Raw genomic sequence first — 24,976 nt, forward strand, 5'->3', positions numbered from 1 at the left:
CTATTTTTCTTTAAATTTGTTATTTACTTTGAGTTTTTGTCTCTTTGACTTCTTGTTTGGTTAAGTATTTTTTTCATTTCTTTATTATATTTCTTATTTTTTCAAATAGTTCCCAACGGAAAGTTAAATATTTTAGTTTTACTTAGGAAAGAAAAAAAATGTAAAAAAAAAAGGTCTGGCCCATTCGAACCAGGCCCATGGCACGGGTCCGCATGGGCTTGGGCTGTGGGTCATGCCAGGCTGACCCCCAAATTATCCCTAGGGAGCGCGGCACAACCTGCTTTACACCTCTAGGAATGTATTAAATTACCAAAATGTCTACCTAAATTCTTTTTTTTTTTCACCCTTTTCTCTTGAACCTAATTGACTTAAAATATGCCCATATTCTCCAAACAAAACTAGTTAAATCAAGAAAACCAAACAAAACTATAAATTTATGTCCATCAAAAGAAACCTCTACCTTTTTATTTGAATAGTGAATCTAGCCATAAATCTGCAAATTTATATTGGAGCAATGGAGAGGGTTTCAATGTTATGTTAAGAAAATAATAGTTTGTAGATTTAAAAAATTTTAAATAGCTAAATGATAATACTTTTTGAAATTAACGGACAAAACTCTAAAAGGTGGAAGTAGAGGGGTATTTGTCACTAACCCCATTGTGAGGGGGGTGTAAATTTTACAGTTTAACCATTTTGAACAGTTGAACCAATTGGGATCTGCTCTTCATAGAGTGCACCTCACACTAACCTTATAGGCTCATTCCACTATGCATTGGGAACACCTCCCAACAATAATAACACAAAAGTACAAGAGATGTTCTTGATTCGGTAGGGGTGCTCACGGTTCGGGTAACCAAATCATGGGATTTTTTTTTAACCAAACCGATAGTACCAGTTTTTGGAAAATTGGTAATCGGAACTGAACCTCGGAATTGAACCGAAATAGTTGATTAACTGGTTGACTGGTTTGGTTAACCATTGGTTCGGTTCACTAGTTTTTTGGTTTTTTAGTTTTTATAATATATATTATAAAAAATATATAAAAATATATAAAATATTATATTTTAAATAATAAATAATCTATTATTAATATATATATATATATATAATGCATATTTATTAATTTATAATATATAAAATATATAAAAATACATGTATACCGGTCGGTTCACTTAACCGTCGATTTTTTATATTGGCTAACTGAAATCAAACAAGTACCTTCGGTTTTTTAAAAACACCGAATCAAAACTGAATTGACTGGTTCAGTTAGCCAATTTTTTCGATTCGGTTTCGGTCGATTTCTTTTTTGCTCACCCCCAATGGTCGGATGTGCTTGTGAGGTTGGTATAAAGAGTGCTGTTTTAAGAGCAAATTTGGACTCCTCTTGAGCATGAGATAGAGTTATAGGCCATTAGGGATGCAAACAGATTGGACTGGATTTGAATCAAGGTATATTTGAATCGATCCAAAGACCGATTGGATCTCATAAATATCAATTTGAATTCGAATCCAATCAAAATGTTAGATATTTGAACCTAATCTAGTCCAAAATAATTTTTTAAGAATTAATAAATTATTAAAAGGAAAAGAAAATACAAATATTTAAATAAAGAAAAAATAAAAATACAAGTATTTTTTCAACTATTATCATCAATATATATATATATATATATATACATGTTTTTATAAAAAAATAAATAATATAAAAAAATTACAAATGGAATATAAATAATATATTTATGAATAGTATATATATATATATATATATATATATATATATGGGGTAAATTACAAAGACCCCACTATACTATGAGGTTTGTGACAAAGGCCCCTTGACCATGAGACAAAGACCCCCTTTGTTAAGTTAGATGACGGAGTGCATTAAATTATCAAAATACCCCACCAAACATTTTCTATTTTATTTTTTTACCCTTTTTCTCTTAAAACCTATTTAACCTATTGTTTTGTCTTTCTTTTTCCTCTCCCTCACCGTCCTCTCTCTGGCCATGAGGAGAACTAAAGGATGGATACGACCCTTCAATTCAACACTTCATAACTCGGAAAACTATGCCTCCTCTATCTCTTATTTTCCCTCCTCAGAAAAACAGAGGAAGACATCGAAAGAGTGAATGACTGCGCCTCCTCTATGAGGTTGGTGTTGGTCTAGGAGTTACTAACTAGCCATAAATATGGCTATGGCCTGCCAATGTACGTATGTGCCATGATTTAACTGGATTTCTTAGGAGCTCAACTGCTAGATACCCGATGCTTAATTGTGTTCTTATTTTTCCCTACTTTTTACTTTATCTACTTTTCTTGTATATTCAATTTCCAAATATAATGTGGAAGTGTTCTTTGATGGATTCTGTCTACTAATCAATGAAACATTATTGATAAAAAAAATATGTAGTATTAATTCCTCATTAGTTCCCATTGATGGGATTGAAGACAAAACACAAGAAATCGACGCTGGCTATTTTGATTCTTCGGTACTCCAATATGACCATGATTCCTTCTCAAAACCTTTTTAATCATCAACACTATGACAGTTATGATGGTGGGAGTGGTTGTAGAGAAAGTTGTTATACGGGGAGTTATGTTGGTCTTACGAGCCGAATATTAGGGTATGACCCTTGTAACCAAGCGTTCTTAGGATCGGAATCCGATCTGGTGGTCGGTCAAATGGCTGAAGATGACTCCATAACCAGTAGCCTCAATGAAGATTGCTCCAGTTCCAAGGAATCGCATTGCAATTCAAAATAGAATTGAAGAAAACAGTGAAATGATGGAAACAAGGTCCCAGAATGCAGAGGCCATATGGAAGCGAAAATCGGAGAAACAATATACCTTTCATTCTCTGTATGCGTTTTCGGATTTCCTGAGCGTAGGCTTTGCAATGCATGTGGACCTTCAAAACTACTATAATCACTTGTGGCTGCATAAAACAAACACCAACTTATGTTAAGATGGAATCTTTAGAAGCTAATCAGAGAGATCTGAATATCTTTCTCTTTTACGACCATTTTATGTTAAGATGAACTAACCTCCTTCTTTCTTCTCCTCTGATTTAACGTTTTCTTTGTTCTCTTCATCCTTCATAGGTTCTTCCGTCGGGGGTTTCGGGATTGGAGTAAGCAGCTCCACATGCCTATGACTCTTTTTTCTGAACTCTGTCCAACACCTTCAACGGATCTGCCTTTTTCCCCTTAACCACCACCTTATGCATCCTACAATCGGTCTGAACGTCCTGCAATCGGTGATTACGTGACGGGAAGAACCGAGTTTAAGCATAATCAAATGGAACCAACCACTCCAACAGTTAGATTGGTGGAGCTCGATCTATTACCACCCAACGGCAGTGGCGGCCACTACCAGTATCATCGGTACGCCTTTGTTCTTACCGCACCCGAGAACCAGTTTGAGTTTTCCTCAACCCGAGGTCCCATGGGGATATAGGCCTAACCCATGGAATCAAACGGCATCATCCTCTTCTTGTTCTCCGATGCTACCGCCTGCAACTTATTATGCCCGACAGTTTCAACAACCGACTTTAGACGTTGTTAGTCTGAGCTGATGAAGATAACAGACAAGAGAAGAAGAAACAAAGTACAGGGGAAGGGCAAGAAGAGAGATTGGGGGAGAGAGGAGAGAGAAAAATGTGAAGGAATCGGAAATTGGAAGGTCGGGAAAGATGAACAGTATTTTTCTCGTTTACTTATTACAAGGGTAATATAGGAATTAAAAAATATTGTAACGGTTTTTACGGAAGGGGTCTTTGTCACAGATCCCATAATATAGGGGGGTCTTTATAATTTACCAATATTCATAACATATATATCGGACGATTCGGATAGGAATAATCCGAACCAATCCGAAAATCCGAATCAAGGATATCCAAATCCGATAATATAGGATCGGATCGGATCGTATAAGATGATGATCCGATCCATTTTTACCCCCAACAGCCATTCTGATCTCCGTGAATTTCGATAAATTTTGATTGGTTAGCGTAGGCTTTACTTATAAAGATAAAGGCATTTTTTGTAGGAGATCCGCACTGTCGAAAGAGTTTTACATCGGATGATCGGATTGGGAGTGTTCCAATATAAGCCTATAGGGTTTGAATGTGCTGTGGGGCGCTGATGCCGAATTCAAATTCCACTCGAAATACACATCGCTAGTCGTTACAGGTGACTCCGAGAAAAGAATTTATATTTAACCATTTCAAAATTTGGAGCGTTGCCTTTTTTTCGTTTTTGGGCCCCCCTCTCTCCCCCTTTCTTCATCACGAAATTCAGTTAGAAATTTCCATTCTGAAATACTGTACAGTTGAAAGGATAGAATCAATACGAATAAAAGCTCAAATCAAGGTAATTTTCGTTTTCCTTTTTTCTCTTCAAAATAGTTTCATGTTAATTCAATGTAAATCCCTGTTGCACTGTATGGCCATTTAATGGCGATGTAATGTCAAATGTGATTATTTTTTTTTCTAGGGTTTATTAATAACGATTATATTTTTTGGTTGTTTCTCCTTCCTTTTTCGCGTTTTAATCATATACATTCCTACGTTTTGCGTGGGAATTCGAGCCATTACAGGACAATTTTATATAATTTGCGGCGGTAGAATTGATTTCGCGTGATTTCTTTTGTACAGGATTAATTTGGAGTGCCTCTCAATATAGGTGTAGGTAGCATTTCGTCTAATCACTGTAATTTGAAGGTAATTACCTTGCTGGAATACTCAATTGTTGATGATGGTTTATGAATTCTTGAAGCTTGAATTTACCAGGATTATAAGGCATAAATTATGTTCTCAATAGCATATAATGTTAATTTTCTTTTCCTTTATTTTATTGTTCACACTGCGGTTAAGTATACTAAGCAAATAAGAAATAGATCTTTATAATCTATTCATTTTTTTTTTTTAACTTCATACATTCTTTTAGCAGCATTGATGGTTGCTCTAAATTTGAAGTCATGGTTTTTGAGCCTGATGGAACCGGGCACACGTTAAGAGGGTCAGTAAGTTGGTTGTTAAATTGGGGATACGTTGACGTGGATACCAAAACCCTGTATCTTGAAATCCATTTTGACCCACTGACATATCAACAATAACCTACCCACCGGAATATTGAAATTGATTTTTTTTATCTTGTTTTTATGAGAGTTTAAAATGTGAAAGGGAAATATTCCGATATGATTTCATATCTTGTTTTTCTTTATATTGTGGAAATTGAAAAGATGTAAACCACATTTATTTTAGTCATTACAAGAAGGGCATTTACACAATTTTCACTTTCCTTTTTGGCAAGTAAGCAGGCCACTTGTCTCCTGTTAGAAGGTAAAAGCTACATTTGAACACAGATCAGTTGTTTGAACCCCACAGATTTTGCCCACTAGCTGGCATCTTCTAAAGAACAGTATCTTCAATCTCCATTTTTTTTAATTGGAAACATAAGCCATCTTTGGCTTTGTTTGTTTATCTGTTGTAAGTTGACGGGACAAGGATGGTCTAAGAGCTTTGATGTTGGGGCTTGAACACCAAGATGAAAGCAGAAAGGGGGCGAATTTCAAAAATTTTTCTCTCCCTTCAACTGGGAATCGAATTCCTTATTTAGAAAATCATATTTTCAATGATCATTCTTGAACCATAAACTGAACTAGATTTGAACCAAAAGGAGTAGGGAGAGATAATACCTGATACAGAGAAATAATATCTCTCAATGGAGGTGTTCACGCCCAAGGTAGGATTCAAAATCTGCTCCCACTGAAAATGGCACAGTGCAGAGTGGAGCAGAATCAACAGTGTTCTTCCAAAAGAACTTGATCCTTCTCAAGAATCACCTAGACGGCTTGTGAATACAACTCCCACCAATCTTTTCTCCAAAAGATTGAATCTTGATTTCTCCCAAGGAATGGTGATCGAATTGCTGTAGGCGGTGGCTGCAGGAAGGAGGCGGCTAGAGAGTATTTGCAGGGAGCAGAATTCTCTCTTCTTTGATTTCAGCTCTGAAGACAAGATTATCCGTTGCTGATGATTGTGTTGGGATGTCTAAAGGCTGTCGCCCCCTCTTCCTTTTATAGACTTAAAGGGATCAGCTCCTAATCCCATTAGGAGTTGCTAACCCAAATCATATCTGGATTAGAAGTCCTTTAAGATAAGGGATAACCCTTATCTTATCTGTAGATTAGATCAACCATCTCCTAATCTAATTAGGAAGTTTCCTAATCTAACTCTTATTTAGATCTTGGACTCTCTAATTGGATAGGGTGTGGGCCCAATCCTATCAGCTGATTTATCTCAGAATTCGCCCCTTAAGTGACTAATCAAATTAGCCCAGTTCGAAATGGGCTTAAGGCCCATTTAAGGTTATGTATTCATTTAGCCTTCCAAACTATTGCCCAGTTGGGCTTCCTTGTATGGCGTGGGACCCAAACATTGATCTATACATCAGCCACATGGGTTCAGCCCAGCCTTTGTTATAAGGCTTGGCCGAATACACTGTTATGGACAGTGCACCCCCTGAAACCCATCAGATGGGCTCTATGGGCCCAACACTTACCCTAAGTGGTCTCTGGGCCAGGCCACCTTGTAATACTCAGAGACTGTGGGCAGATGCAAGATTAGCCCATCAGGTATTATCCTCAATGGTCTTACACTTAACCTCTCAGCCTATAATGATCATACACTGCCTGACAAGAGAGGACATCTCCCTCGGCTGCAAGGAACAATGTTGCACTCTCTCAACTATGGATCCCAGGAATTAAAACCTTTTGCAAATCATTTCGAAACCATAATTTATATACTTTTATATCTCATATAAAATATATTTTGCAAAACAAATCTCAACAATTGAAATCAGTTGCCGACAGTCTTGGTTTCCATCAGTGAGAGTGCATCCCCGATCATTACTTTTGTCCGACAAAGGGGCTGATCCTGTCACTATGATCACCCACTCAGATGAATTCTCAGACTGTCCCAACATACCCAAATTTTGACCCCTGCTAAGGATCTCACTGATTGGTACATCAAAGACAACCCAATCCGACACCTAGTGCAGTATCATAATCGAGTCTAGGGGTCGGGTGTAACTTTTCAGTTTTGCCCATCAATCTCCAAGGTCCAGGGCAATACTGGAAATCTAGTCCAGTTCAAAGATTCAATTAATCCTACACTGTATGTGCCTAGGGTCTCACCCTAGTAGTTGAGAGAAGCCACCCCAACCGACTTGGTGGCACCACAGTGTCAGCCTTGTCAGGATAGGTCTCCCCAGACCGACCCACTGGCTGTGAACATTCTAAACTAACACGAGTCTCATTAAGTGTCCAGTTAAAGGGTATTACACAGAAACATACCAAGGGAACATGAATCAAATATGCACGTTTATTCATTTTCAATAAACTCATAAAGTACATCATTTTGATTGAAGCTAAGGGCATACAAAACTGTCTAACAAAATTGGGGATACGTTGACGTGGATACCAAAACCCTGTATCTTGAAATCCATTTTGACCCATTGACATATCGACAATAACCTACCCACCGGAATGTTGAAATTGATTTTTTTATCTTGTTTTTATGAGAGTATAAAATGTGAAAGGGAAATATTCCGATATGATTTCATATCTTGTTTTTCTTTATATTGTGGAAATTGAAAAGAGGTAAACCACATTTATTTTAGTCATTACAAGAAGGCATTTACACAATTTTCGTTTTCCTTTTTGGCAAGTAAGCAGGCCAGTTGTCTCCTGTTAGAAGGTAAAAGCTACATTTGAACACAAATCAGTTGTTTGAACCCCACAGATTTTGCCACTAGCTGGCATCTTCTAAAGAACAGTATCTTCAATCTCCATTTTTTTAATTGGAAACATAAGCCATCTTTGGCTTTGTTTGTTTATCTGTTGTAAGCTGACGGGACAAGGATGGTCTAAGAGCTTTGAAGTTGGGGCTTGAACACCAAGATGAAAGCAGAAAGGTTTTGGATATGAGAATTAGGCCTGAAGAAGAAGGAAAAAGGTTCTAATTCAAGGGTTTAGTCCCTATTTATAGGACAGGGTTGCCATGGAATGTGCATAGCTTCGAACCTTCCAGAATCTTCCTCACTTTAACAAACAAGTAGGGAGCAAATCCCGCATTTCTCTCAGGCAAGGATGCATGTCCTGGAGATCATGATTTGGTTAAACTACGTTCTTGGGGACCATTCGGGATGTGACTCGTGTCCAAGAGGATATCAAGTATAGTTGAGCACAATTTCCCTGACCCCTGTCATGCTTCTCACCATGGACACCCCTAAATAATTGTCTTTTAATTATGGGTCTCGCGCAAGATCACGTGTTACTCAGAAAGTGGTTGGGTCGCTTATTATGGCATCTTGCTAGGTTTAACGTGATACCATTTCTCTTGTCATGCCAATAGGTTACTACAATCCTCAGTGGCTGCACGAGGTACCTACAAGGGACTCGTTAACTCCAGCAAGATCACTCCTATTTCATGCTTACAATGGGGTACTACGATCCCACTACCATTGGACAATAAGAAGTAAAACTGAGCATTTTCAGTTGCTTATGTGCATTCTGCACAAGTATCTTGTATGAAATGTTCAGTTTCCTTTTTTACTATCAAAGGAAGGAAAATGAACATTGCATACAAGATACTTGTGTAGCATGCAAAGAAATACAACATGTGCATAGAAATGAACAAAAGGGAGCCATACATTTACAGAAAGATACATACACAAAAGACACGCACACATAGATGTGGTTTTCTTTCTGATTATCTAATGTGTGAAATTATGGTAAAAATTATTTATCCAAAAAAGTTAAATTTAGCATTGGATTAATTGGATATTTGGATTTTCTTTGGTTTCTTGTAGACAAATACTGTATATTCTTGCTATCATCAATAATGTTTTTACAAGTTACTAAAAAATTGATGTTTCTTGTGGCTAAGATAGTGTATAATGATACATCTTATGTAATTAGTCATTGATTTGTTTCATTTGATTTTCAGGGTACACTTGTGTTCATTTCACCAGGGGCCAATACTTCATGGGAAATTGTTGGCATAAGGTGAGTCTCTTCTAACAAATTGCATTGACTAAATGAAAAGATCATCCTCTTTCAAAAGAAAGGTTGTAACTTTTCTTTTTAATGTGGTGGCTTCACTTTATTTGCTTTCTTATGCTAGTACTTCGAAAACCTCACAAATGCTATTTTTTTTTTCAATTTAAAATTTCCATCTCTCCTACACGCTACCATAAAAACTTGCCATCTTGTTAAGCCACAGTATGGGTTCAAATCTGTTCTTTATTATTACCATTATTTTCAGATATTCTTGCTTGAATTTTGACAACATGACAGACAAATGCCCATCCCTATATTAGATATAATGAGCTGGGTGATTTGCATCAATGGGAAAGGTAGCACGTTATTGTACTCAATGTCATGTAAGCTGTAATCATATTAATTTAGGGGTGGCAAATGGATGGCTTGAGTTGGGTGCTGGTTGAAGACCAACCCATCCACTGACTACCCACATCCATCAATATCTGAGTTTTTTTGCTTTGGTTCTCATAGTGCCACATGTCACCATTTGGACTAATTTAAGATGCACAATTGGATCCGAAAAAAGAAATTGAAGAGAGAAAGGATGGATAGAATGTTGGAGAAATGATTTTACTACATTTTGTCTACCACTTTTATGTTATATCTGCAAAATGATATGATAAGATTTGATATTGAAATCAATTAACCCACACATAATGTTCCTTTAATCTTTATGTGATGGAAAACAAACTCAACATAGTCTTCATGTAGGTTTTAAATAATTCATATTGTCACAAGGGTTTTTTAAAACAAAAGTACAAAAACTAAGTGCCAATCAATTTGATTTGAAGCATATGAATACAATTACAAGATTCACAATTGAATGGTAAGATTCAAAAAATAATACAACATTTTTTTTTTCAGAAAGTATTCAATCATTAAATTTGAAAATAAACCTTTGGAATTCATTATTTAAACTGTGAATTGTATTGTAAATCGTAGGATTTTAACAACTATGATTTATCAAAAAAGGATTTTAACAACTATGATTGCTCACATTGGAGATGTGGGCCAGAGTTTGTTACTCTCCTTATTGGAGCCAGAGTTGCCAAGTGATTGTGAATTGCCAATTTGGCAATTGAAGGAGTGATGCAGGTGGTGAGACCTTGCTTGATACTCTGTCCAAAGAAAATTTGAACTTTATGAGGAACAGTTGAGAACAGGGATACATGGTCATTTATGGGCCCACTACATCAGCCATATAAGCGGGAAATTCAGACAAGGTGGACTGCTACCTTAAGTTACCCTAGATCCTATAGGAATTGAAGAAATGGATGGTTTCAGTTTCTCTGCATTTTGTTGGTGAACTAGCTTTTTCCATAAATATCAATCTCCAAAAGTGATCCTAGCTATGTTGAGAACTTGAGATCTTAGTAGACCTATTTCATCCTATGGATTGAAGCTACATTCTACATGACTGAGTAAAATCTTGTTCTTGCCTCTTTACTTGGTTCAAAAACATCTTACTCTAAATCGTTCAAGAATGTCCTAGTAAATGTTGATTTTGGAGGGCAGCACATTAGGGTCAATTTAAAAACAAATTGGGATAAAATGAAATGATATTCTGTGCTTGTTTAATCAGAATGTTAGTAGGCTTTACAAAATTATAGAAAATATAAGTTAATATTGTTGGTGAAATATTGTAATGAGTATAAATATCTCTAGGGGTGCAACTTGGAAGGGTCCAACTCCAACCCGAGCCTGTCCCATCCCAATCCGAGTTTTTGCATGGGTAGGCATGATTTTTAGGGCTGAAGGCTGAGCCTGGTCAGAAAACTTGGGTTGAGGTCTCAGGTAGCCCGAGCCCAACCCAACCCAACCCGCCTGCTTGAAAAAATACATACATATGTGTATTATATTTATATAAAATATATATATTTTTCTAATTATACGTACACATGTATATGTATAAAGTATGTATATGCACATTTTGTAAATGAAGTTTGTACATATTTTCAATCAATTCTATCTATCTCTCTCTCTCTCTCTCTATATATATATATATATTATAATATTCTTTCAAACCCAACCAACCCACCCAAGCTCGACTAACCTGGCCTGGCCTAGCCTGAGTCCAACCTGAGTTGTGTTGGGTTAAGCTCGGGTTAGGCCTGAGTTGATAAAGTCGGACTTAACCTTGGGTTGGGCCAGGCCTAAGCTTGAGGTTTGGACCTTTAGGGTTAGGCCTGCGTTGACTTTCAACCTGACCCAATCTGCACTTGTTGCACCCCTAAATATCCCTCTAGATATTCGATGTAAGGATCCTTTTTATACAAGTCTAATCTGTTCCACATTACATTTTATGGGCAACTTCCATTTTGCTCTGGAATCCAATAGATGTAGCTATATTAGCCATACTGGTGATTAGATTCTCAGGTCTAGTTTTATTGGATGGTTATATAATTGTATGTAACATAGGGTGACCATATTCTTTTGAGTCTTCTAATTATGCAGTATCCACTCAAAGTTTCCTTGTTATTTTGTTATTTCCACCTGTTTGAGGCATTGGGTTTACCTGGTGATACAATTTCTCTGTGAGTCTCTGTGTGTGTGTGTGTGTGTGCTTGTATGTTTATATATGGTTGACAGTTGGGATTGGTCATACCCACACATGGAAGAAAATTACACATCATGTTCCCTACTTAATCCTGTTAGGTGGTAGACAATGTTAATTTGACATCAGTTATAATCTTTGACTATCTAGTATCTGCCTATACTTCAAAGTGCAAATCATAAATTATGGTCTAATTAGACTGGTTTTCTGGTTCTTAATTTTATCTTGTTGTATTATTTTAACAAAGAAATAATTATCAAAAAAATATTTTAACAAAGAAATCAAACCTTATATTTTGCATGCAGAAACGCTATAGTGATGATGGTTCGAAACATAAGATAGGATTTGGAAGTGGAAATGTGTCAGTAATAAATACCAAAGAAAGTTGGGATGAAAAGCTAACAGAAGCAAGCAAGAATGGGAAGATAGTAAGCTTTGTGGCCCTTTTCCTCTCTCTTGTACTCTTCCATATTTGTTATTCTTTATCAATAAAGTTCCAATTGGTTGTTGGTAAAAAATATTGAATATTTAATGGCAGAAGATATTGGCAGAAACTATAAGAGTTAAAGAAAGATGTGGTAGAAAAGAACATATATGAGTTGTCTGATCACAGATATTAGCAATAGTAAGATTAGAAGAAAAGAATAGAAGCATATTGGAATAAAAGAAAATAAGACAAAAAAATGAACTTCCTCAAAAGCAATATTCAACAATGTTCCACACAAGAACAACTTCAAACCAAAATTGATTCCATATTCAAACTCAAATTTTGATTATCACAGGTTTTTCCAGTCCTCTACTTATTTTTCAAAATAAATAAAGAACAGTTAAATTTAGTAAAGGGCAGCCCAGTGTATGAGGCACCCACCAATGTGGGTTTTGGGGAGGAACAGATGTACACAGCCTTACCCTGCACATAGAGTGAGGCTGTTTCCAAGGTTTGGACCCTGGTCAGCCAGGTCGCAATGGGACAATCCAACCGTTGCGCCAAGGCCCACATAATTACTTAATTCTCATTTCTCAAACTTTTCCCACCTGAAAAATTCCAAATACATTAAAACTCTTTCTAAAATTACTAACAAACTGCTCCCAAAATTAACTAAAAGAATTAGAATTTACTAACATCAGTAAATCACATCATACTTGCTTTTTAGAAAAACTAGTAAAGCTGACTAAAACCTTCATCAACTACTGAAGTAGAAGGTATCTTTAGAATGTTATGCAAACTTCCTAAAAGATACCAATCATTAAAAAAAGTGATACATTGACTCCTGAAGGGTTGTGGGCTTGCGAAAGGAAAACTACACCAGACCAATAAAAAAGGAAAAACAGCACTGCTTTTTGGAAATATGGATATTTTATGAGGGAGTTGAAGCAGATGGCTCTGGAACTAGGTTCCATTATGAGCTTATGACTGGTGGATGGCTTAGTAAGACAAGGAGTAAGATGGAGTCATCTGTATTTGATTTGGGGGGTGGTGGGGGGTCCCTCAAGAAGGGTCAATGTAAAAATACATGAAGGAATGATTAGCATGGCCTAGGCCAGTAAATAGAGGCGCCTGGCACAAGATTATACTAAAACTATTCATTCATTCGTTCATTTATTTCAATAAAATCCTTTACTGTTACTGGTTAAAAAGTGTGATATTTACAAGAATATTACTTTTTTTGAGAAAGGGTACCGATTTCATTCAGCAAAAGAATCCTTTATTGTTACTTTCAAGATATGTGACATGTACAAGAATATTACTTTGGTAACAAAACCTGATGAAACTATGACATAATTGAGATCTTCATATCCAGAACAATCTGAAATGGCCTGGGGCATCTGTTCAGCTAGTTTGAGTTTTCCTTAGGCATATGCTGAGGTTGTGATTGCCAATTCCAAACTTTTTCTCAAATTTCAGCTTCTCTTCATAGTTCAATTTCTGCTTTCAGTGCCTGCATCAACTTGATAACTTGCCCGGCACACTGCCTGACTGGTTTTAGACTTCTAGTTACTACATGCCATTGCATTTTCTTATAGTTTTTCATGAGATCAAATCTGCTGCAACACTTCCTTGCAATCCCCCAATTTAACATGGACATGCTAGTGATGGAAATAAAAAGCAAATCATGTTATGTTCTGAATTTTAACAAAGGGTTGGCATACCCATGTTAAATTGGGGAGTTGCAAGGAAGTGCTGCAACCACAGTTGCAGCAGATGTGCTCTCTAACTATGCATTGTATCATAAATTATTTACAAACAGCTGTCTTTTCTGTTATTCCTACCAACTTATTGTGTTGGAGAATTCTACTTATCAGAATACCCAAACCTACAATGAAAACTATCTCAAAGAAACCAAAATGTAGGTGTCAATGAGGCTTGAATGTCTGTAAGAATTCAAACGAAGACCATGGATAAACAAAACTGTTGAGAAACAGTCCATGTCATGGGATTATGGATTTAATCAATGTGATTTAAAGGGGTGGTCCTATATCAACTACCAATTGAAGTGTCCAGTTGAGGGAGTTGGTGTGTATGATCTAGGCTGTAACATAGTTGACAATATGATGGTTACCTTCATTTTCTCTCCTCTTCAAACAAGTCATAGAATGGGCCTGAAGGTTGAAACAAAAATCTGTTTGCTTGTAATTATGTATGGCAATTGCATATGAGAAGATGACCGGATTAGTTTTCAGTCTGTGATTGAGACTGCTGGACTATCATCTATTTGGGGATCTAATCAAAATTTCAATGGGTAATAAAGCACCAAGGTCGAATGCGATTCATCAATCTGTATTACACCACCAATCCCCTCATATACAGACCACAATCTAGTCACTTAAATTCTTCACTGTTATCAATCTGTATTACACCACCAATCCCCTCATATACAGACCACAATCTAGTCACTTAAATTCTTCACTGTTATTTTTAACTCGAAATATGATTGATAGTTTCTTTTTAAGGGGATTGACAACATTACTTAAAGTCCTTTCTTTAATGTTCAACAGGTTGTGGTGAATTTTAGTGCATCATGGTGTGGTCCATGCAAATCGATTGCACCGTTCTACTGTGAACTATCTGAGAAATACCCTTCTCTCATGTTCCTATCTGTGGATGTTGATGAACTAGCTGTAAGTAATGCCTATTCTTTCCAGTCATATTCCTAGCCTCCGGGCAAGATTTAAGTTTTTTGCTAATTAGTTTATTTAGAATAACCTTTTTTATCCAAGTTTTGGGATACTAATTTTCATTCTTGTATTTGTATAGCAGCTAGTTATTCCATCTTTAGGAGTTGGGGAAATATATTACTGGATGAGGGGACGCTGCCAATTTTAAGATAATATTTAGGCTAAAATACATTCTCTAAAACTCAAAATCCCTGTTGCAGTTCACACAGAACCTTTTCTAATCCTTGTTATAAGCAAATTAATGATCTATATAGTGAGGGTAATGATGCAGAAAGCATACTACCAAAGGTTGTGGACCCCTTACAGCAATCAATATTTTGGAATCCTTTTCTTGGGAAAATTGGTAGAACAGACTATAGAGTGAAGCTCCACAGCAAGGATTGTTAATTTATATAAAACTGAGATAAAAGATCCCAACATTTTTTAGTGGTTTGTATGATTGTTGCTGTTGAATTTCTGTTAGCCAAGAACTTGTATTCACGATATATGATTTTGCAGCAACAAAATCATATTTCGTGAATATTGTTATTAGTCTTAGGAATAAAGATGAATCCAAGTCTCTGGACAGTGTCTACAGTCCAGTCAAGGTCTTTATTATTTACTTTTCCAAGTGGTAGTTTTCAGAAAATATGCCCATGAGTTGTAAAGTAGAAATGGACATTCGCTTTTCTAGATTATTTGTTTACATATCAAACTTCTCGTGACAAATAGAATCATAGAAATGATTCATTTGGTTGGGTGTGGTGCAGGAATTCAGTTCTACGTGGGATATCCGAGCTACTCCAACTTTCTACTTCCTTAGAGACGGTCAGCAAGTAGACCAGATTGTGGGTGCTAACAAGTCAGATCTTCAGAAGAAGATAGCTTCTCATGCTAAGTAACAAAATCCTCTAAATGACAACCCTTCATGAGAGCCGTTTTGTCTTTGTTGTATACCCTCAACCAAGAGAGAGAGAGAGAGAGTAGACTCAGTTTTTCTAGTTCCTACGTACCCTCAGCCAATGTTACTGATTTCAGGCGGTACATCTTTTTATTTGGGGTGAGGGAGGGGTTGCTTTGTTTCGAGTGTATATGTAAACCACACCATGTATTAATCTTGTAAAATCACAAATTTCTCTAATGGATCCTTTCATTTCATTCGCCAAATACACAGTAAAACTAGGGAGGCTTCTTGTAAACCAGAATAAAATGATATTTTATTATGAAGTTGATACCGATGTGGGAGTACAAGCTGTTGCGTTGGATGCTCACTGAATCGAAAGGCTTTGTTTTTCTGGTTCCTATACTATATTCTAGGCCGTATGGTATTAATATTATAGATCAATAAAGAAATATTAATCCGGCTTCAGTTAAGACTTGGGACACTGCCGAGGGAAAAGAAGTGAAACAAGGGCAGATTAGCTGTAGCTTAAGATAGATAGATATAAGAGGAATAGAAAAGGCTACGTCTTCTTATTTTCGTAAACTGAAAGCTACGAAAGCTACGTCTTCTTATTTTGAAGGCATCTTCATAGAATCAGTCTCTCCTAATTTCATCTATTTGTTTTTTAATGCTTGAATAGTCATGAATCTGATTCGTTGCAAAATTGCAAAATTCATTCGTAAAATGTAATGCTGATCCAACAAATACATTCGGTAAAAAAAAAAAAAAAGGCTAGAAAGGCTAGAAGGATCAACCAAAAACATATGGATCAAACTGCCGACCAAAAAGAAGTAATGCTGAGCACTGGGAGAAAACAATTTATGAGACCTCTACAATAGCGATGACGTTTCGGACATAGGAAATGGAAAAACATCTTCCCTCCAGGTTCCAACAAAGATAAATCACAGCAAGCAATTTCCCGCGATCAAGTGAGACAAAACAAGCCATTCATAGAATTAATGCATTTGCTTTGGTTTGGACGTGGATCTGAGCACTCATAAAATTGACTCAAATTTAGCTCTTTCGTCTTGGTTTGGCAATCTATTGAAACCATATGGTAGAACCGATGACAAGGATATTCTTGTATAGCAGTATTGGAGATATATGGAAAGATAGGAAGGGCTTCCCCTTTATTTTAAGGGCAAGTAAAATACTTAAACCTTCCTTCATTTTTCCTTGTAAATACTGAAACCCCTCTCTCTTTTTAAATTAGACTCCTCTCCCGTCACATGTGATGTCTAACAGAGTAGTTAAAAGGTCTAAGATACCCTTACGGGCTAAATTTTGGATTACATGAACCTTAGCTGTTCAATGGCAATTTTGACAAATGTGGAGACCCATTTCTCCTATGAATGCTTATGAATTATGATTATCTGCCAACTGAGATTCTCCTTACAGTAAGAAAGAAGGTTCCTAATAAGGTCCGTTGCATAGAGAGAGAGAGAGAGAGAGGGGGAGAGAGGGAGAGGCTTAGTTCTGATTGGTGAGAAGGAAACAGGGTCGATTCTAGCACATACGATGAAGATGATGATGATAACAACAATTAGGAAGAGGAGGATTAATGCTTTTTTACTAAATCCATCCGGTGACGCAATAAATAGATGTGTAATTACATTTGAATGGTAAACATTCAACTAGAAGTTAATCTAATTAAATAGAAAAAGGCTTGTTTCAATTAGGTAGCTAACAAATTCATAAAACTCAACAACGCCATTCATATGCAGATCAAGAAAGAGCTTTTATGGGAAAATATCATGGATTAACCAATGACTCATCCATGAGTGAATCTTGTTGGTGACCAAATAAGTTAAAATACAAAAATTAAAAGGAAAAATAATAAAGGGATAAATTTGAGGTTAAAAAAAAGCACTTGCACATGCTATCACATGAAAAGTAAAGAGATTCTAAAGGGGTTCTAGCATAAATGAAGTAAAATAAGACCTAAAGCATAATAAAGTAAAATCCAAAACAAATTAAATAAAATTTTACATTTTTTTTTTCATTTGCACTTCCATATATTTGTACTAGTACAAATAAAATTGCACTGCAACCAAACACAACCTTAATGTTACTAAATTGCTCTAAAAACTTATCTCCACTTTTCTTTCCATTAAAACTGTTTTGGTCCGAAAGAAAAAAGTAAAGAAAGAAAGGAGAGCGTAGATTCTCTGACTTTTGGATACCTCTAGAGACCCTTCTATCAGAAATTTGCTAGTAGAAAACTTAAAACCAATGGGTCCATCCATTCATTCAAATTTAAACTGTTAGATGGCGAATAGAACTGTTAGTGGGTTGTGTGATGGGTGAACCTGAAATTGGCAAGTCAGAGAAATAAACAAACCGTAGTTTTATTACATAAAAATTCAATTAATAGAGTAGATTGATTGATTATGGTTAATTTTATCATTAAAAAAACATGGCACATATAGACCATTTCTGTGTTATGGCCACTAATATTCAGCTGACAGAAGGTATGTGTATATCATAGTATTCCATAAACGAAAGTAGTGTCTTATAGCTAGGGGGTCTGTGGAGGTAACAAAAAAAAGTCAAGGTAAGTTTAAGAGAATGTTAAAAAGGTAAGGGGGAGTTTTAGATAATAGCTCTTTACATTATATAAAATATACATGAACCCATTATTATTTCTACTATAAAAATTTATAGTTTAATTAAGATAATCTGTATTAATTGCTTGTACAAACCTAAAATATACATGAACCCATCATTGTGAATGAATGGTGCAGATTTTAGCACATCCTATTTTGAATTTAAAACGGATACATCTCTAGTGAAAAGACAACGAAAACCTTTTTCATATTTAGTGATAAATATCTTTTAGCAAAAAAAGTGATCATGCAAATCAACACGTGTCTTTTTGTAAGAGAGTAATTTTATCTTAGTGTTACTATTATCTACAAGTACCTATTTACTGTCTTCTAATACGTGAGAATGAGATGCTTAGTGGGTTTCATACTTGAAACTATCATCGGATTTGATCCTCACAAAACTGTTTCTTAGGGCGAGTTGAATACATCTCCTCCATCCCATCATATATACTCAACCTGGATAAAAAGATGACGTTATGCGAGCCCATGATCCGATTTATGATTTGTGCATGAAAAAAAACCAAAACTAGAAAAAAAAAAAGTTTGCAGAATGGTGTGATACCATGAAAAGATTAGATCAAGTTAAAACGATTATTATTATTGCAACTGTTTCAATTGTTCAATTGGAACTGGAATAATATAGTATAGATTAGATGCTTAAAACTTAAAAGCTATCCAAACGATCCTTGCATTGAGAGGAGAATTAAGCCAGCTGAAAGGTATTAATTAAATTAGGCAGAAAAGACAAGTAAATATATACTGGTTGGATTTTTATCTCATTAGATACTAAATCCAATGAGTTTAATTGGTCAATTATATGAAAAATTATAACTGCACACATGTCTTGAAAATAGTTTCTTTTCTTACTAAAAAACAATTTTTTTTTTTATTTTGTCCTATATTGAAAAATTACAAATTTTATTTTTTATTTTTTAATAAAAGATGATTTATACATCTTAGATAAAAAGAGGAGGGTATAGAAACTTATCACCGCACAATGCAATACATATATGCGATGCAATGAGGTCAATGCCACAATTCGATTAGGTATGATGAATGATCAAGAAACACCATTCAAAGTTAACAAAATCTTTTTAAAATCATCACATTTATAATTCTTTAAAAATTATTCGATCTATTTCTTCAAAGACTTTTCAACTTTGATGAATGAAATTCTCCTCCAAATTTTAATAAACTCATTTCCCAACATACCCCTTCAAGGAGAATTAAAACTCATCGTCATCATATCGCTATGCGACATTGACTATATGATAAACAAATTAATAAAGCTAACGTAACTAATTTAGTTTTTGGTTGGGATATGAATTATGAAATATACAGCTACTTGGAGTTGGATGGAGTCAGGACTGGAGCCATCCTTTTTCCATTTTTCAAATCAACCTAACAATAACAAAACACACATCACCTTCCCCCAGACCCAGGTATCTCGCCACCTCATTCAACCATATCCTCTCATTCTAATAAAAAAAAATGAAAAAAGAAAATTGTCAATTTGCAAAGCTGATGAGTGTCAATGATTCCCCCAGCCTGAGCTTGAGAGTGGTAAGTGGCAGTGGGGGAACCACCGCCATCACCCCCCTGAGGCCCTGACCGAGAATCCGTGATCTACACGTAAAGCAAAGAAGGAATACCTTACAAAGTGCAATACCAGTACAAAAAAATAACATTATTCTTACACGTACGCCTTGGCCCTGGCCCAGGGTGATGACATAATAAATTACAACAGATATAACGTATCCCCAAAAAATATATATAATAATAACAATAACCAGTTAATCATAAGCAAGACTTAGAATAGAAGGAACAAGAAGAAACCCAAGTTTAATTAGCTGCTCCTTGGCTGTTAATTAATAATAAACAAAGCAAATTTGTTTCACTGAATCTAAATGGCAGGTGGCAAATCCCGTCCCACCGTCTCACCGGCCTTTTGGGTTCATGATCTGTGAGAACACGACACTGGGTGTCAACCCATCTGAATCTTCGCTTCCAAGGCTCCGGCCTCCAATGCTCATTGTCATCCCGCTGCTCCTGGAATCTGTCACATTGCCCTCAAAACCCGATGATGCATCTGGATCCTTCTTCCCTCCACATTTTCCATTGAATGGTGTCTCATATGCGTCCATGTCACAGGTTGCGAGTCCACCATTCTCCTCCGCACTCTCCTGTAGCTGTAGTGCAAATTCAAGATGCCAGAGAACATCTCCCATTGCCGGGCGATCAATCCCCTGATCGGCAACACACTTCTCTGCTATTTCGGCAAACTTCTTGAAGCACTCCGGTGCAATCTTCCCCTTGAGATATGGATCAATTATCTGATCAAGGATCCCTTTTTTCTGGCAATGCAATGCCCATTCTGCCAAGCTCACTTGTTCCTTTGCCAGCGTTGGATTCAATGCTGGCCGAGCACAGAGTATCTCAAACAATACAACCCCAAATGAGTACACATCTGATTTCTCCGTCAATTGCTGCCGTCTGAAGTACTCCGGATCCAAATACCCAAAGCTACCCTTTACAACAGTGCTGACATGTGTATGATCCAATGTAGGTCCTGTCTTTGACAGCCCAAAATCTGATACCTTCGCCACCCACTTCTCATCTAGGAGGATGTTTGTTGTCTTCACGTCTCGGTGGATGATGGTGTGTTTGGCACCAGTGTGAAGGTAATGCAAGCCACGGGCAGCTCCAATGCAGATCTCAAGCCTCTGCCTCCAGGGCAGGGGTGGCTTTTGGGTTTTGTAAAGGTGCTCACGCAGAGTCCCATGGGCCATGTAATCATAGACAAGGATCATTTCGCAGTTCTCTTCACAGTACCCAATCAATGATACCAAGTGACGGTGCCGCAGTTTCGAAAGCATCTCAATCTCTGTCTGGAATTCATGGACTCCCTGCTCAGACAGGGGGTTGCCACGTTTAATTGCAACCTTAATTGACCCACCATCAATTTCACCCTTGTAGACCTTGCCAAAACCGCCAACCCCAAGAAGTAAAGCCTCGTCGAAGTTGTTGGTGGCAGCCTTGATCTCAGCAAATGAAAAGTGTCGGCAAAGGTTTGAAGGAAGTGAGGAAGCATAGCTTCCTGTGGTGTTCGTTTTGGCAGACCCTGCAGAGTGTGAATTTCCATATAGAGAAAGGGGGAGCCAGCCATCACTGGCACTTGAATCCTTCCGTTGCCTCCTACGTCGGGATACAACAAACACAAAGAAGCAAAGAAGACAGGAAACAACAACACCACCTATAACTCCTCCAGCAATGACTGCAGCTTGATTCTTTGAATTACCAGAAGTATGAGACCTAGCCAAGCTTGGGTCAACAACAGCCTGTTTTGGTGGGGGAATCGGATTGGGTCCAGCAAGGTTTCCATTAGAATCACTCACTTTAAAGATCTCCACTCCATTTAAGATTGCATCATAGTAATTGGGCTTTGATGCTATAGCGGGATGCAGCGCTAGCCATAAATCCTGCTGGGCATTCCCCTTCTGGGGAAGCACAACATAGTCCTTATACGTTGGAATCCCATTCCCTTGGGTCCAAGCAACCACATCAAAAGCAACCTCAGCAGTTTGATTATTAATGAAGATCTGAAACACCCTCTGGTTGACCTTGTTAATGACGGATTGAATCTCACAAAAATGGAGTCTAACCAAGTGGTAAAACCCTGGATCAACTGAAAAAATCCACGTGAGATTGTAATTCTGGTTGATGCTTGCGTCTGGTCCCATGGTTCTGGCAGTCGCATAAACATCCACTGGTGCAGTATACTTGGGAAGATCTGTGGGGTACTGAATTGTCATGTTTGCTACATCAGTCACACCGAAAGCTGCACCAAAGATGTATGGTGAATCATCATACCATGGCCGAAAGAGACCAGGGTCACCTGTTGGCGAGATGTAGTTGCCACCCACGTTTATCCGGAAAACATTCTCAAGGGCGGTACTGTTATCGATGGTGAACTGACTCGATAGGCCAACAAGCAAGGCACCATTTGCACTGCTATAGATGTCGGGCATTGACACAACCTCGATCCCGTTGATAAATGCGTAGGAATTAGAAGCATTGGATGATGGCCTGAATGTTACATTCAAAATTTCGTTCTCTACATTCAGAGAATATTCCTTGATGATGAAGGCATATGTTAGAGCCTCGGCAGTTTGCGAAACACTGAAGTTCTTGAGAAGAGTGTAGGGCCCAGAAGTGACAGAGAAGAGGGCGTTAGAGGCATTGAGGCCATTATAGGAAGCTGGGTAGAAGTAAAGGCGAACAAATTTCCGGCCAGATGCAACAGGGAAGCTGTAGGTAAATTCAGAACGGAATACTCTTGCGGTCATGTAAGGAACATCAGGGACGGAGGGGTCTTGGGTAGCAGCTGTAGACGTCAACGTGTTGGCAGCTGCAGGCGCGAACTTGGATCCAACATCACCAGTCCACTTCCGGCCATCAGAATCTGTTGATTCTTGGGCAGCACCACAGTTGAGGAGGATTTTATCCGTTAGGAAGTATGTATCGGCCGCAGAGATCAGATGAAGTAAGAAAGAGAGGCAGAGACAGGTGGAAATGGGAAAAAGATGATTCGAGTTGTTGTTTTTCTTCATGGCAAAACAGCAGGGAGGCCCAGAAAAGATATTTTCCTAGGCAAGCAGGCGACAAACCAGAGAAGGATGTCCAAACTTGGTTCTTACTAGAAATCAAGAGAAGATCTAAATTGTCAAAGGCCAAACCAGAGAAAAACGGGCGACAAAACCCCGCTCTTCAATGGTTTTCAAAGACCCGGTAGATGAAAGAGAGGGAGATTTCACTGAAACCCGCTTGGAAAATCACCGTGAGGTTAATCAATGAAACGAACTGTTGTACCATTCATACATAAATCGGAAGATCCAACTAAGAGTTAAACAATGAAAAGAAAAAAAAAAAAGCTAAGATCGAAAATAGACAAAAAGTAGAAAAACATTACACGGAACTGCACTCAAATCTCCATCCGATTGAACGAAGTAGAATAGAATGGGTTTTCATCACCGAAAAAAATAGAAAAAGAAATTTGCTAATAGAGCAAGTTTGATGCCGTTATGGAGCATTTGAAATGTCGAAAGATGCAGAAGAAGGTACCTTGGAGGCGTATAAAAACCGGACGCCAAACTCAAAAGTCAGAATGGCCGCGGAATGGGATTTGAGAGGTTGTGAAACTCCAGGATCCAGTCGAGCTCTGATTCTTGAAATCATAAAATGGAAGGGACGAAGCACCGAAAGAGTGAGTTGTCTACACGCTTCGTACTGTCCCAGTTGTAAAAGGTTAAAATGACTATTCAGTCCCTGGTTCTATTGCCAATTTGCCATAATAAGAATAATATATCACATCGGAGCTGTTCATACATCTACCTACACAAGATTCAATTGACAACAAAAACAACCCTTTTAATTGCAGAAATTGCCCAATCTCGCAAATGGAGCTCCTGACTCCTGAGGATACAGATTACAGAGAGGAACGCGCGCCTAACGAACGCGTTAAAGTAAATTCTGATTGATCAAAACTCTCTCCATTATCATAGCTTTTTTATATCATTTATTTACCTAAAATAATAAATATGGGAGATACGGGAACGCGGCTCCTTTACGGAGCCAGGAGCGAGTCACTGTGATTAGGGGCGAGTATAGTTCGGTTTAAATCGAATAAGTGAACCGAAATTCTGATTTTGATGCATTCGGTTTGGTTTGATTGGATGCATTAGGTTTCGGTTTTGGGTATAGTATTTAGAGGTTTGGTTAACCGAAATAATCAAACATATAAAAATATATTAATAATTATATAAGCCTCTAACCCAAAACCCCAAATCCTCTAAGGCTCGAATCCTTATAGTTTCATCTGTTGATTATCGAGTACTCGAGTCTTCTTCTCCATCTCCAATTCTTCGTGTGATCATCTTCTGGCGTGGCAAACCCAAACTCTGGCACGCCACTGACAGACGATGGCATGTGAAGCCTCAGCCTTTCAAGTATGTAATATTTAGCATTTCTTTTTTTTCTTTTTTTCTCATTGGCCGTTTCCTTTTGACTTTCTGAATCTCTGAAGCAGCAAACTCCAGCACTGACCTCCGACAGACAACAGCAAGTGGACGACGGCAACCAACAAGTGAATCTCTGAAGCTCCGACCGGCAAGTGAATCTCTAAAGCAGCAAACTCCGGTGGCAAGTGAAGATAGACGACGATAAGTTTAGAATTAATCTTTTATTTTATTTTCTTTTTCCTCTTCGCCGAATTTTTTTGACTCTACTGAAGTCTTGAGAGTTTGAGTGAACTTAGTGAAGGAAGGTCCCGACAGGAACTTGTGCATTATTCCATTTCGGTTTAATCTAAACAACCAAATTAATCGAAAATTTTTTTGGTTCGGTACGTTTGTTTAGTTTAACATAACTTTGGTGGGTTTGGTTGCCAATTTTCCTAGTTCGATTTTGGAAAATTCAATTTATCCGGTTCGGTTTTAAAATGAACAAACCGTTTATTCACCCTACCTATCATGGACGGCCTGATGCTCCTCCAATTCCGTTGGTCGTCGCCTCCTCCGTGTGTATGTCACTCACTTAAATGAATCTAGATCACCT

At 37.3% G+C, this 24,976-nt stretch overlaps 2 protein-coding genes and 2 long non-coding RNA genes across 5 annotated transcripts; 2 read left to right on the plus strand and 2 right to left on the minus strand.

The window, feature by feature from the left end:
• Positions 1 to 2,732: 2,732 nt before the first annotated feature.
• LOC148867985 (uncharacterized) lies at positions 2,733 to 3,664 on the minus strand. Its single transcript, XR_016107744.1, has 2 exons — positions 3,045 to 3,664; positions 2,733 to 2,935 (listed from the first exon to the last, which is right to left on the minus strand). It is a non-coding gene; the product is annotated as an uncharacterized LOC148867985 (long non-coding RNA).
• A 383-nt stretch (positions 3,665 to 4,047) lies between these two features.
• On the plus strand, positions 4,048 to 15,982 carry LOC148867986 (thioredoxin H9-like). 2 transcript variants are annotated; one of them, XM_088972267.1, is made up of 6 exons: positions 4,048 to 4,370; positions 4,655 to 4,720; positions 9,011 to 9,069; positions 11,965 to 12,087; positions 14,657 to 14,779; positions 15,586 to 15,982. In XM_088972267.1, the coding sequence occupies exons 3-6, from the start codon at positions 9,049 to 9,051 to the stop codon at positions 15,715 to 15,717; spliced, it is 399 nt and encodes a 132-aa protein (XP_088828393.1). In that variant the 5' UTR covers positions 4,048 to 4,370; positions 4,655 to 4,720; positions 9,011 to 9,048; the 3' UTR covers positions 15,718 to 15,982. The 2 variants fall into 2 exon arrangements, with proteins under 2 accessions (XP_088828393.1, XP_088828394.1); XM_088972268.1 differs by having other exon boundaries at positions 4,048 to 4,190.
• Positions 15,983 to 20,013: 4,031 nt separating this feature from the next.
• LOC148867987 (receptor-like protein kinase FERONIA) lies at positions 20,014 to 23,804 on the minus strand. The gene has a single exon (XM_088971160.1). It carries the CDS (start codon positions 22,972 to 22,974, stop codon positions 20,302 to 20,304), a length of 2,673 nt encoding a protein of 890 aa, XP_088827286.1. The 5' UTR covers positions 22,975 to 23,804; the 3' UTR covers positions 20,014 to 20,301.
• Positions 23,805 to 24,154: 350 nt separating this feature from the next.
• Positions 24,155 to 24,740, plus strand: LOC148867988 (uncharacterized). Its single transcript, XR_016107500.1, has 2 exons — positions 24,155 to 24,369; positions 24,450 to 24,740. It is a non-coding gene; the product is annotated as an uncharacterized LOC148867988 (long non-coding RNA).
• The last annotated feature ends 236 nt before the right edge of the window (positions 24,741 to 24,976 follow it).

The sequence above is a fragment of the Nelumbo lutea genome, chromosome 2 (genome assembly GCF_056320005.1).
Source record: "Nelumbo lutea isolate HS-2025 chromosome 2, American lotus-T2T, whole genome shotgun sequence".
Classification (NCBI taxonomy): domain Eukaryota; kingdom Viridiplantae; phylum Streptophyta; class Magnoliopsida; order Proteales; family Nelumbonaceae; genus Nelumbo; species Nelumbo lutea.

Excerpts from the sequence above, each read along its gene's own strand:
- LOC148867986 (XM_088972267.1), top strand. The coding sequence starts at position 9,049 with ATGGGAAATTGTTGGCATAAG. Across the intron at positions 9,070-11,964 it reads TGGGAAATTGTTGGCATAAG|AAACGCTATAGTGATGATGG; the intron begins GTGAGTCTCTTC and ends TTTTGCATGCAG. Across the intron at positions 14,780-15,585 it reads TGGATGTTGATGAACTAGCT|GAATTCAGTTCTACGTGGGA; the intron begins GTAAGTAATGCC and ends GGTGTGGTGCAG.
- LOC148867987 (XM_088971160.1), bottom strand. The coding sequence starts at position 22,974 with ATGAAGAAAAACAACAACTCGAATCATCTTTTTCCCATTTCCACCTGT.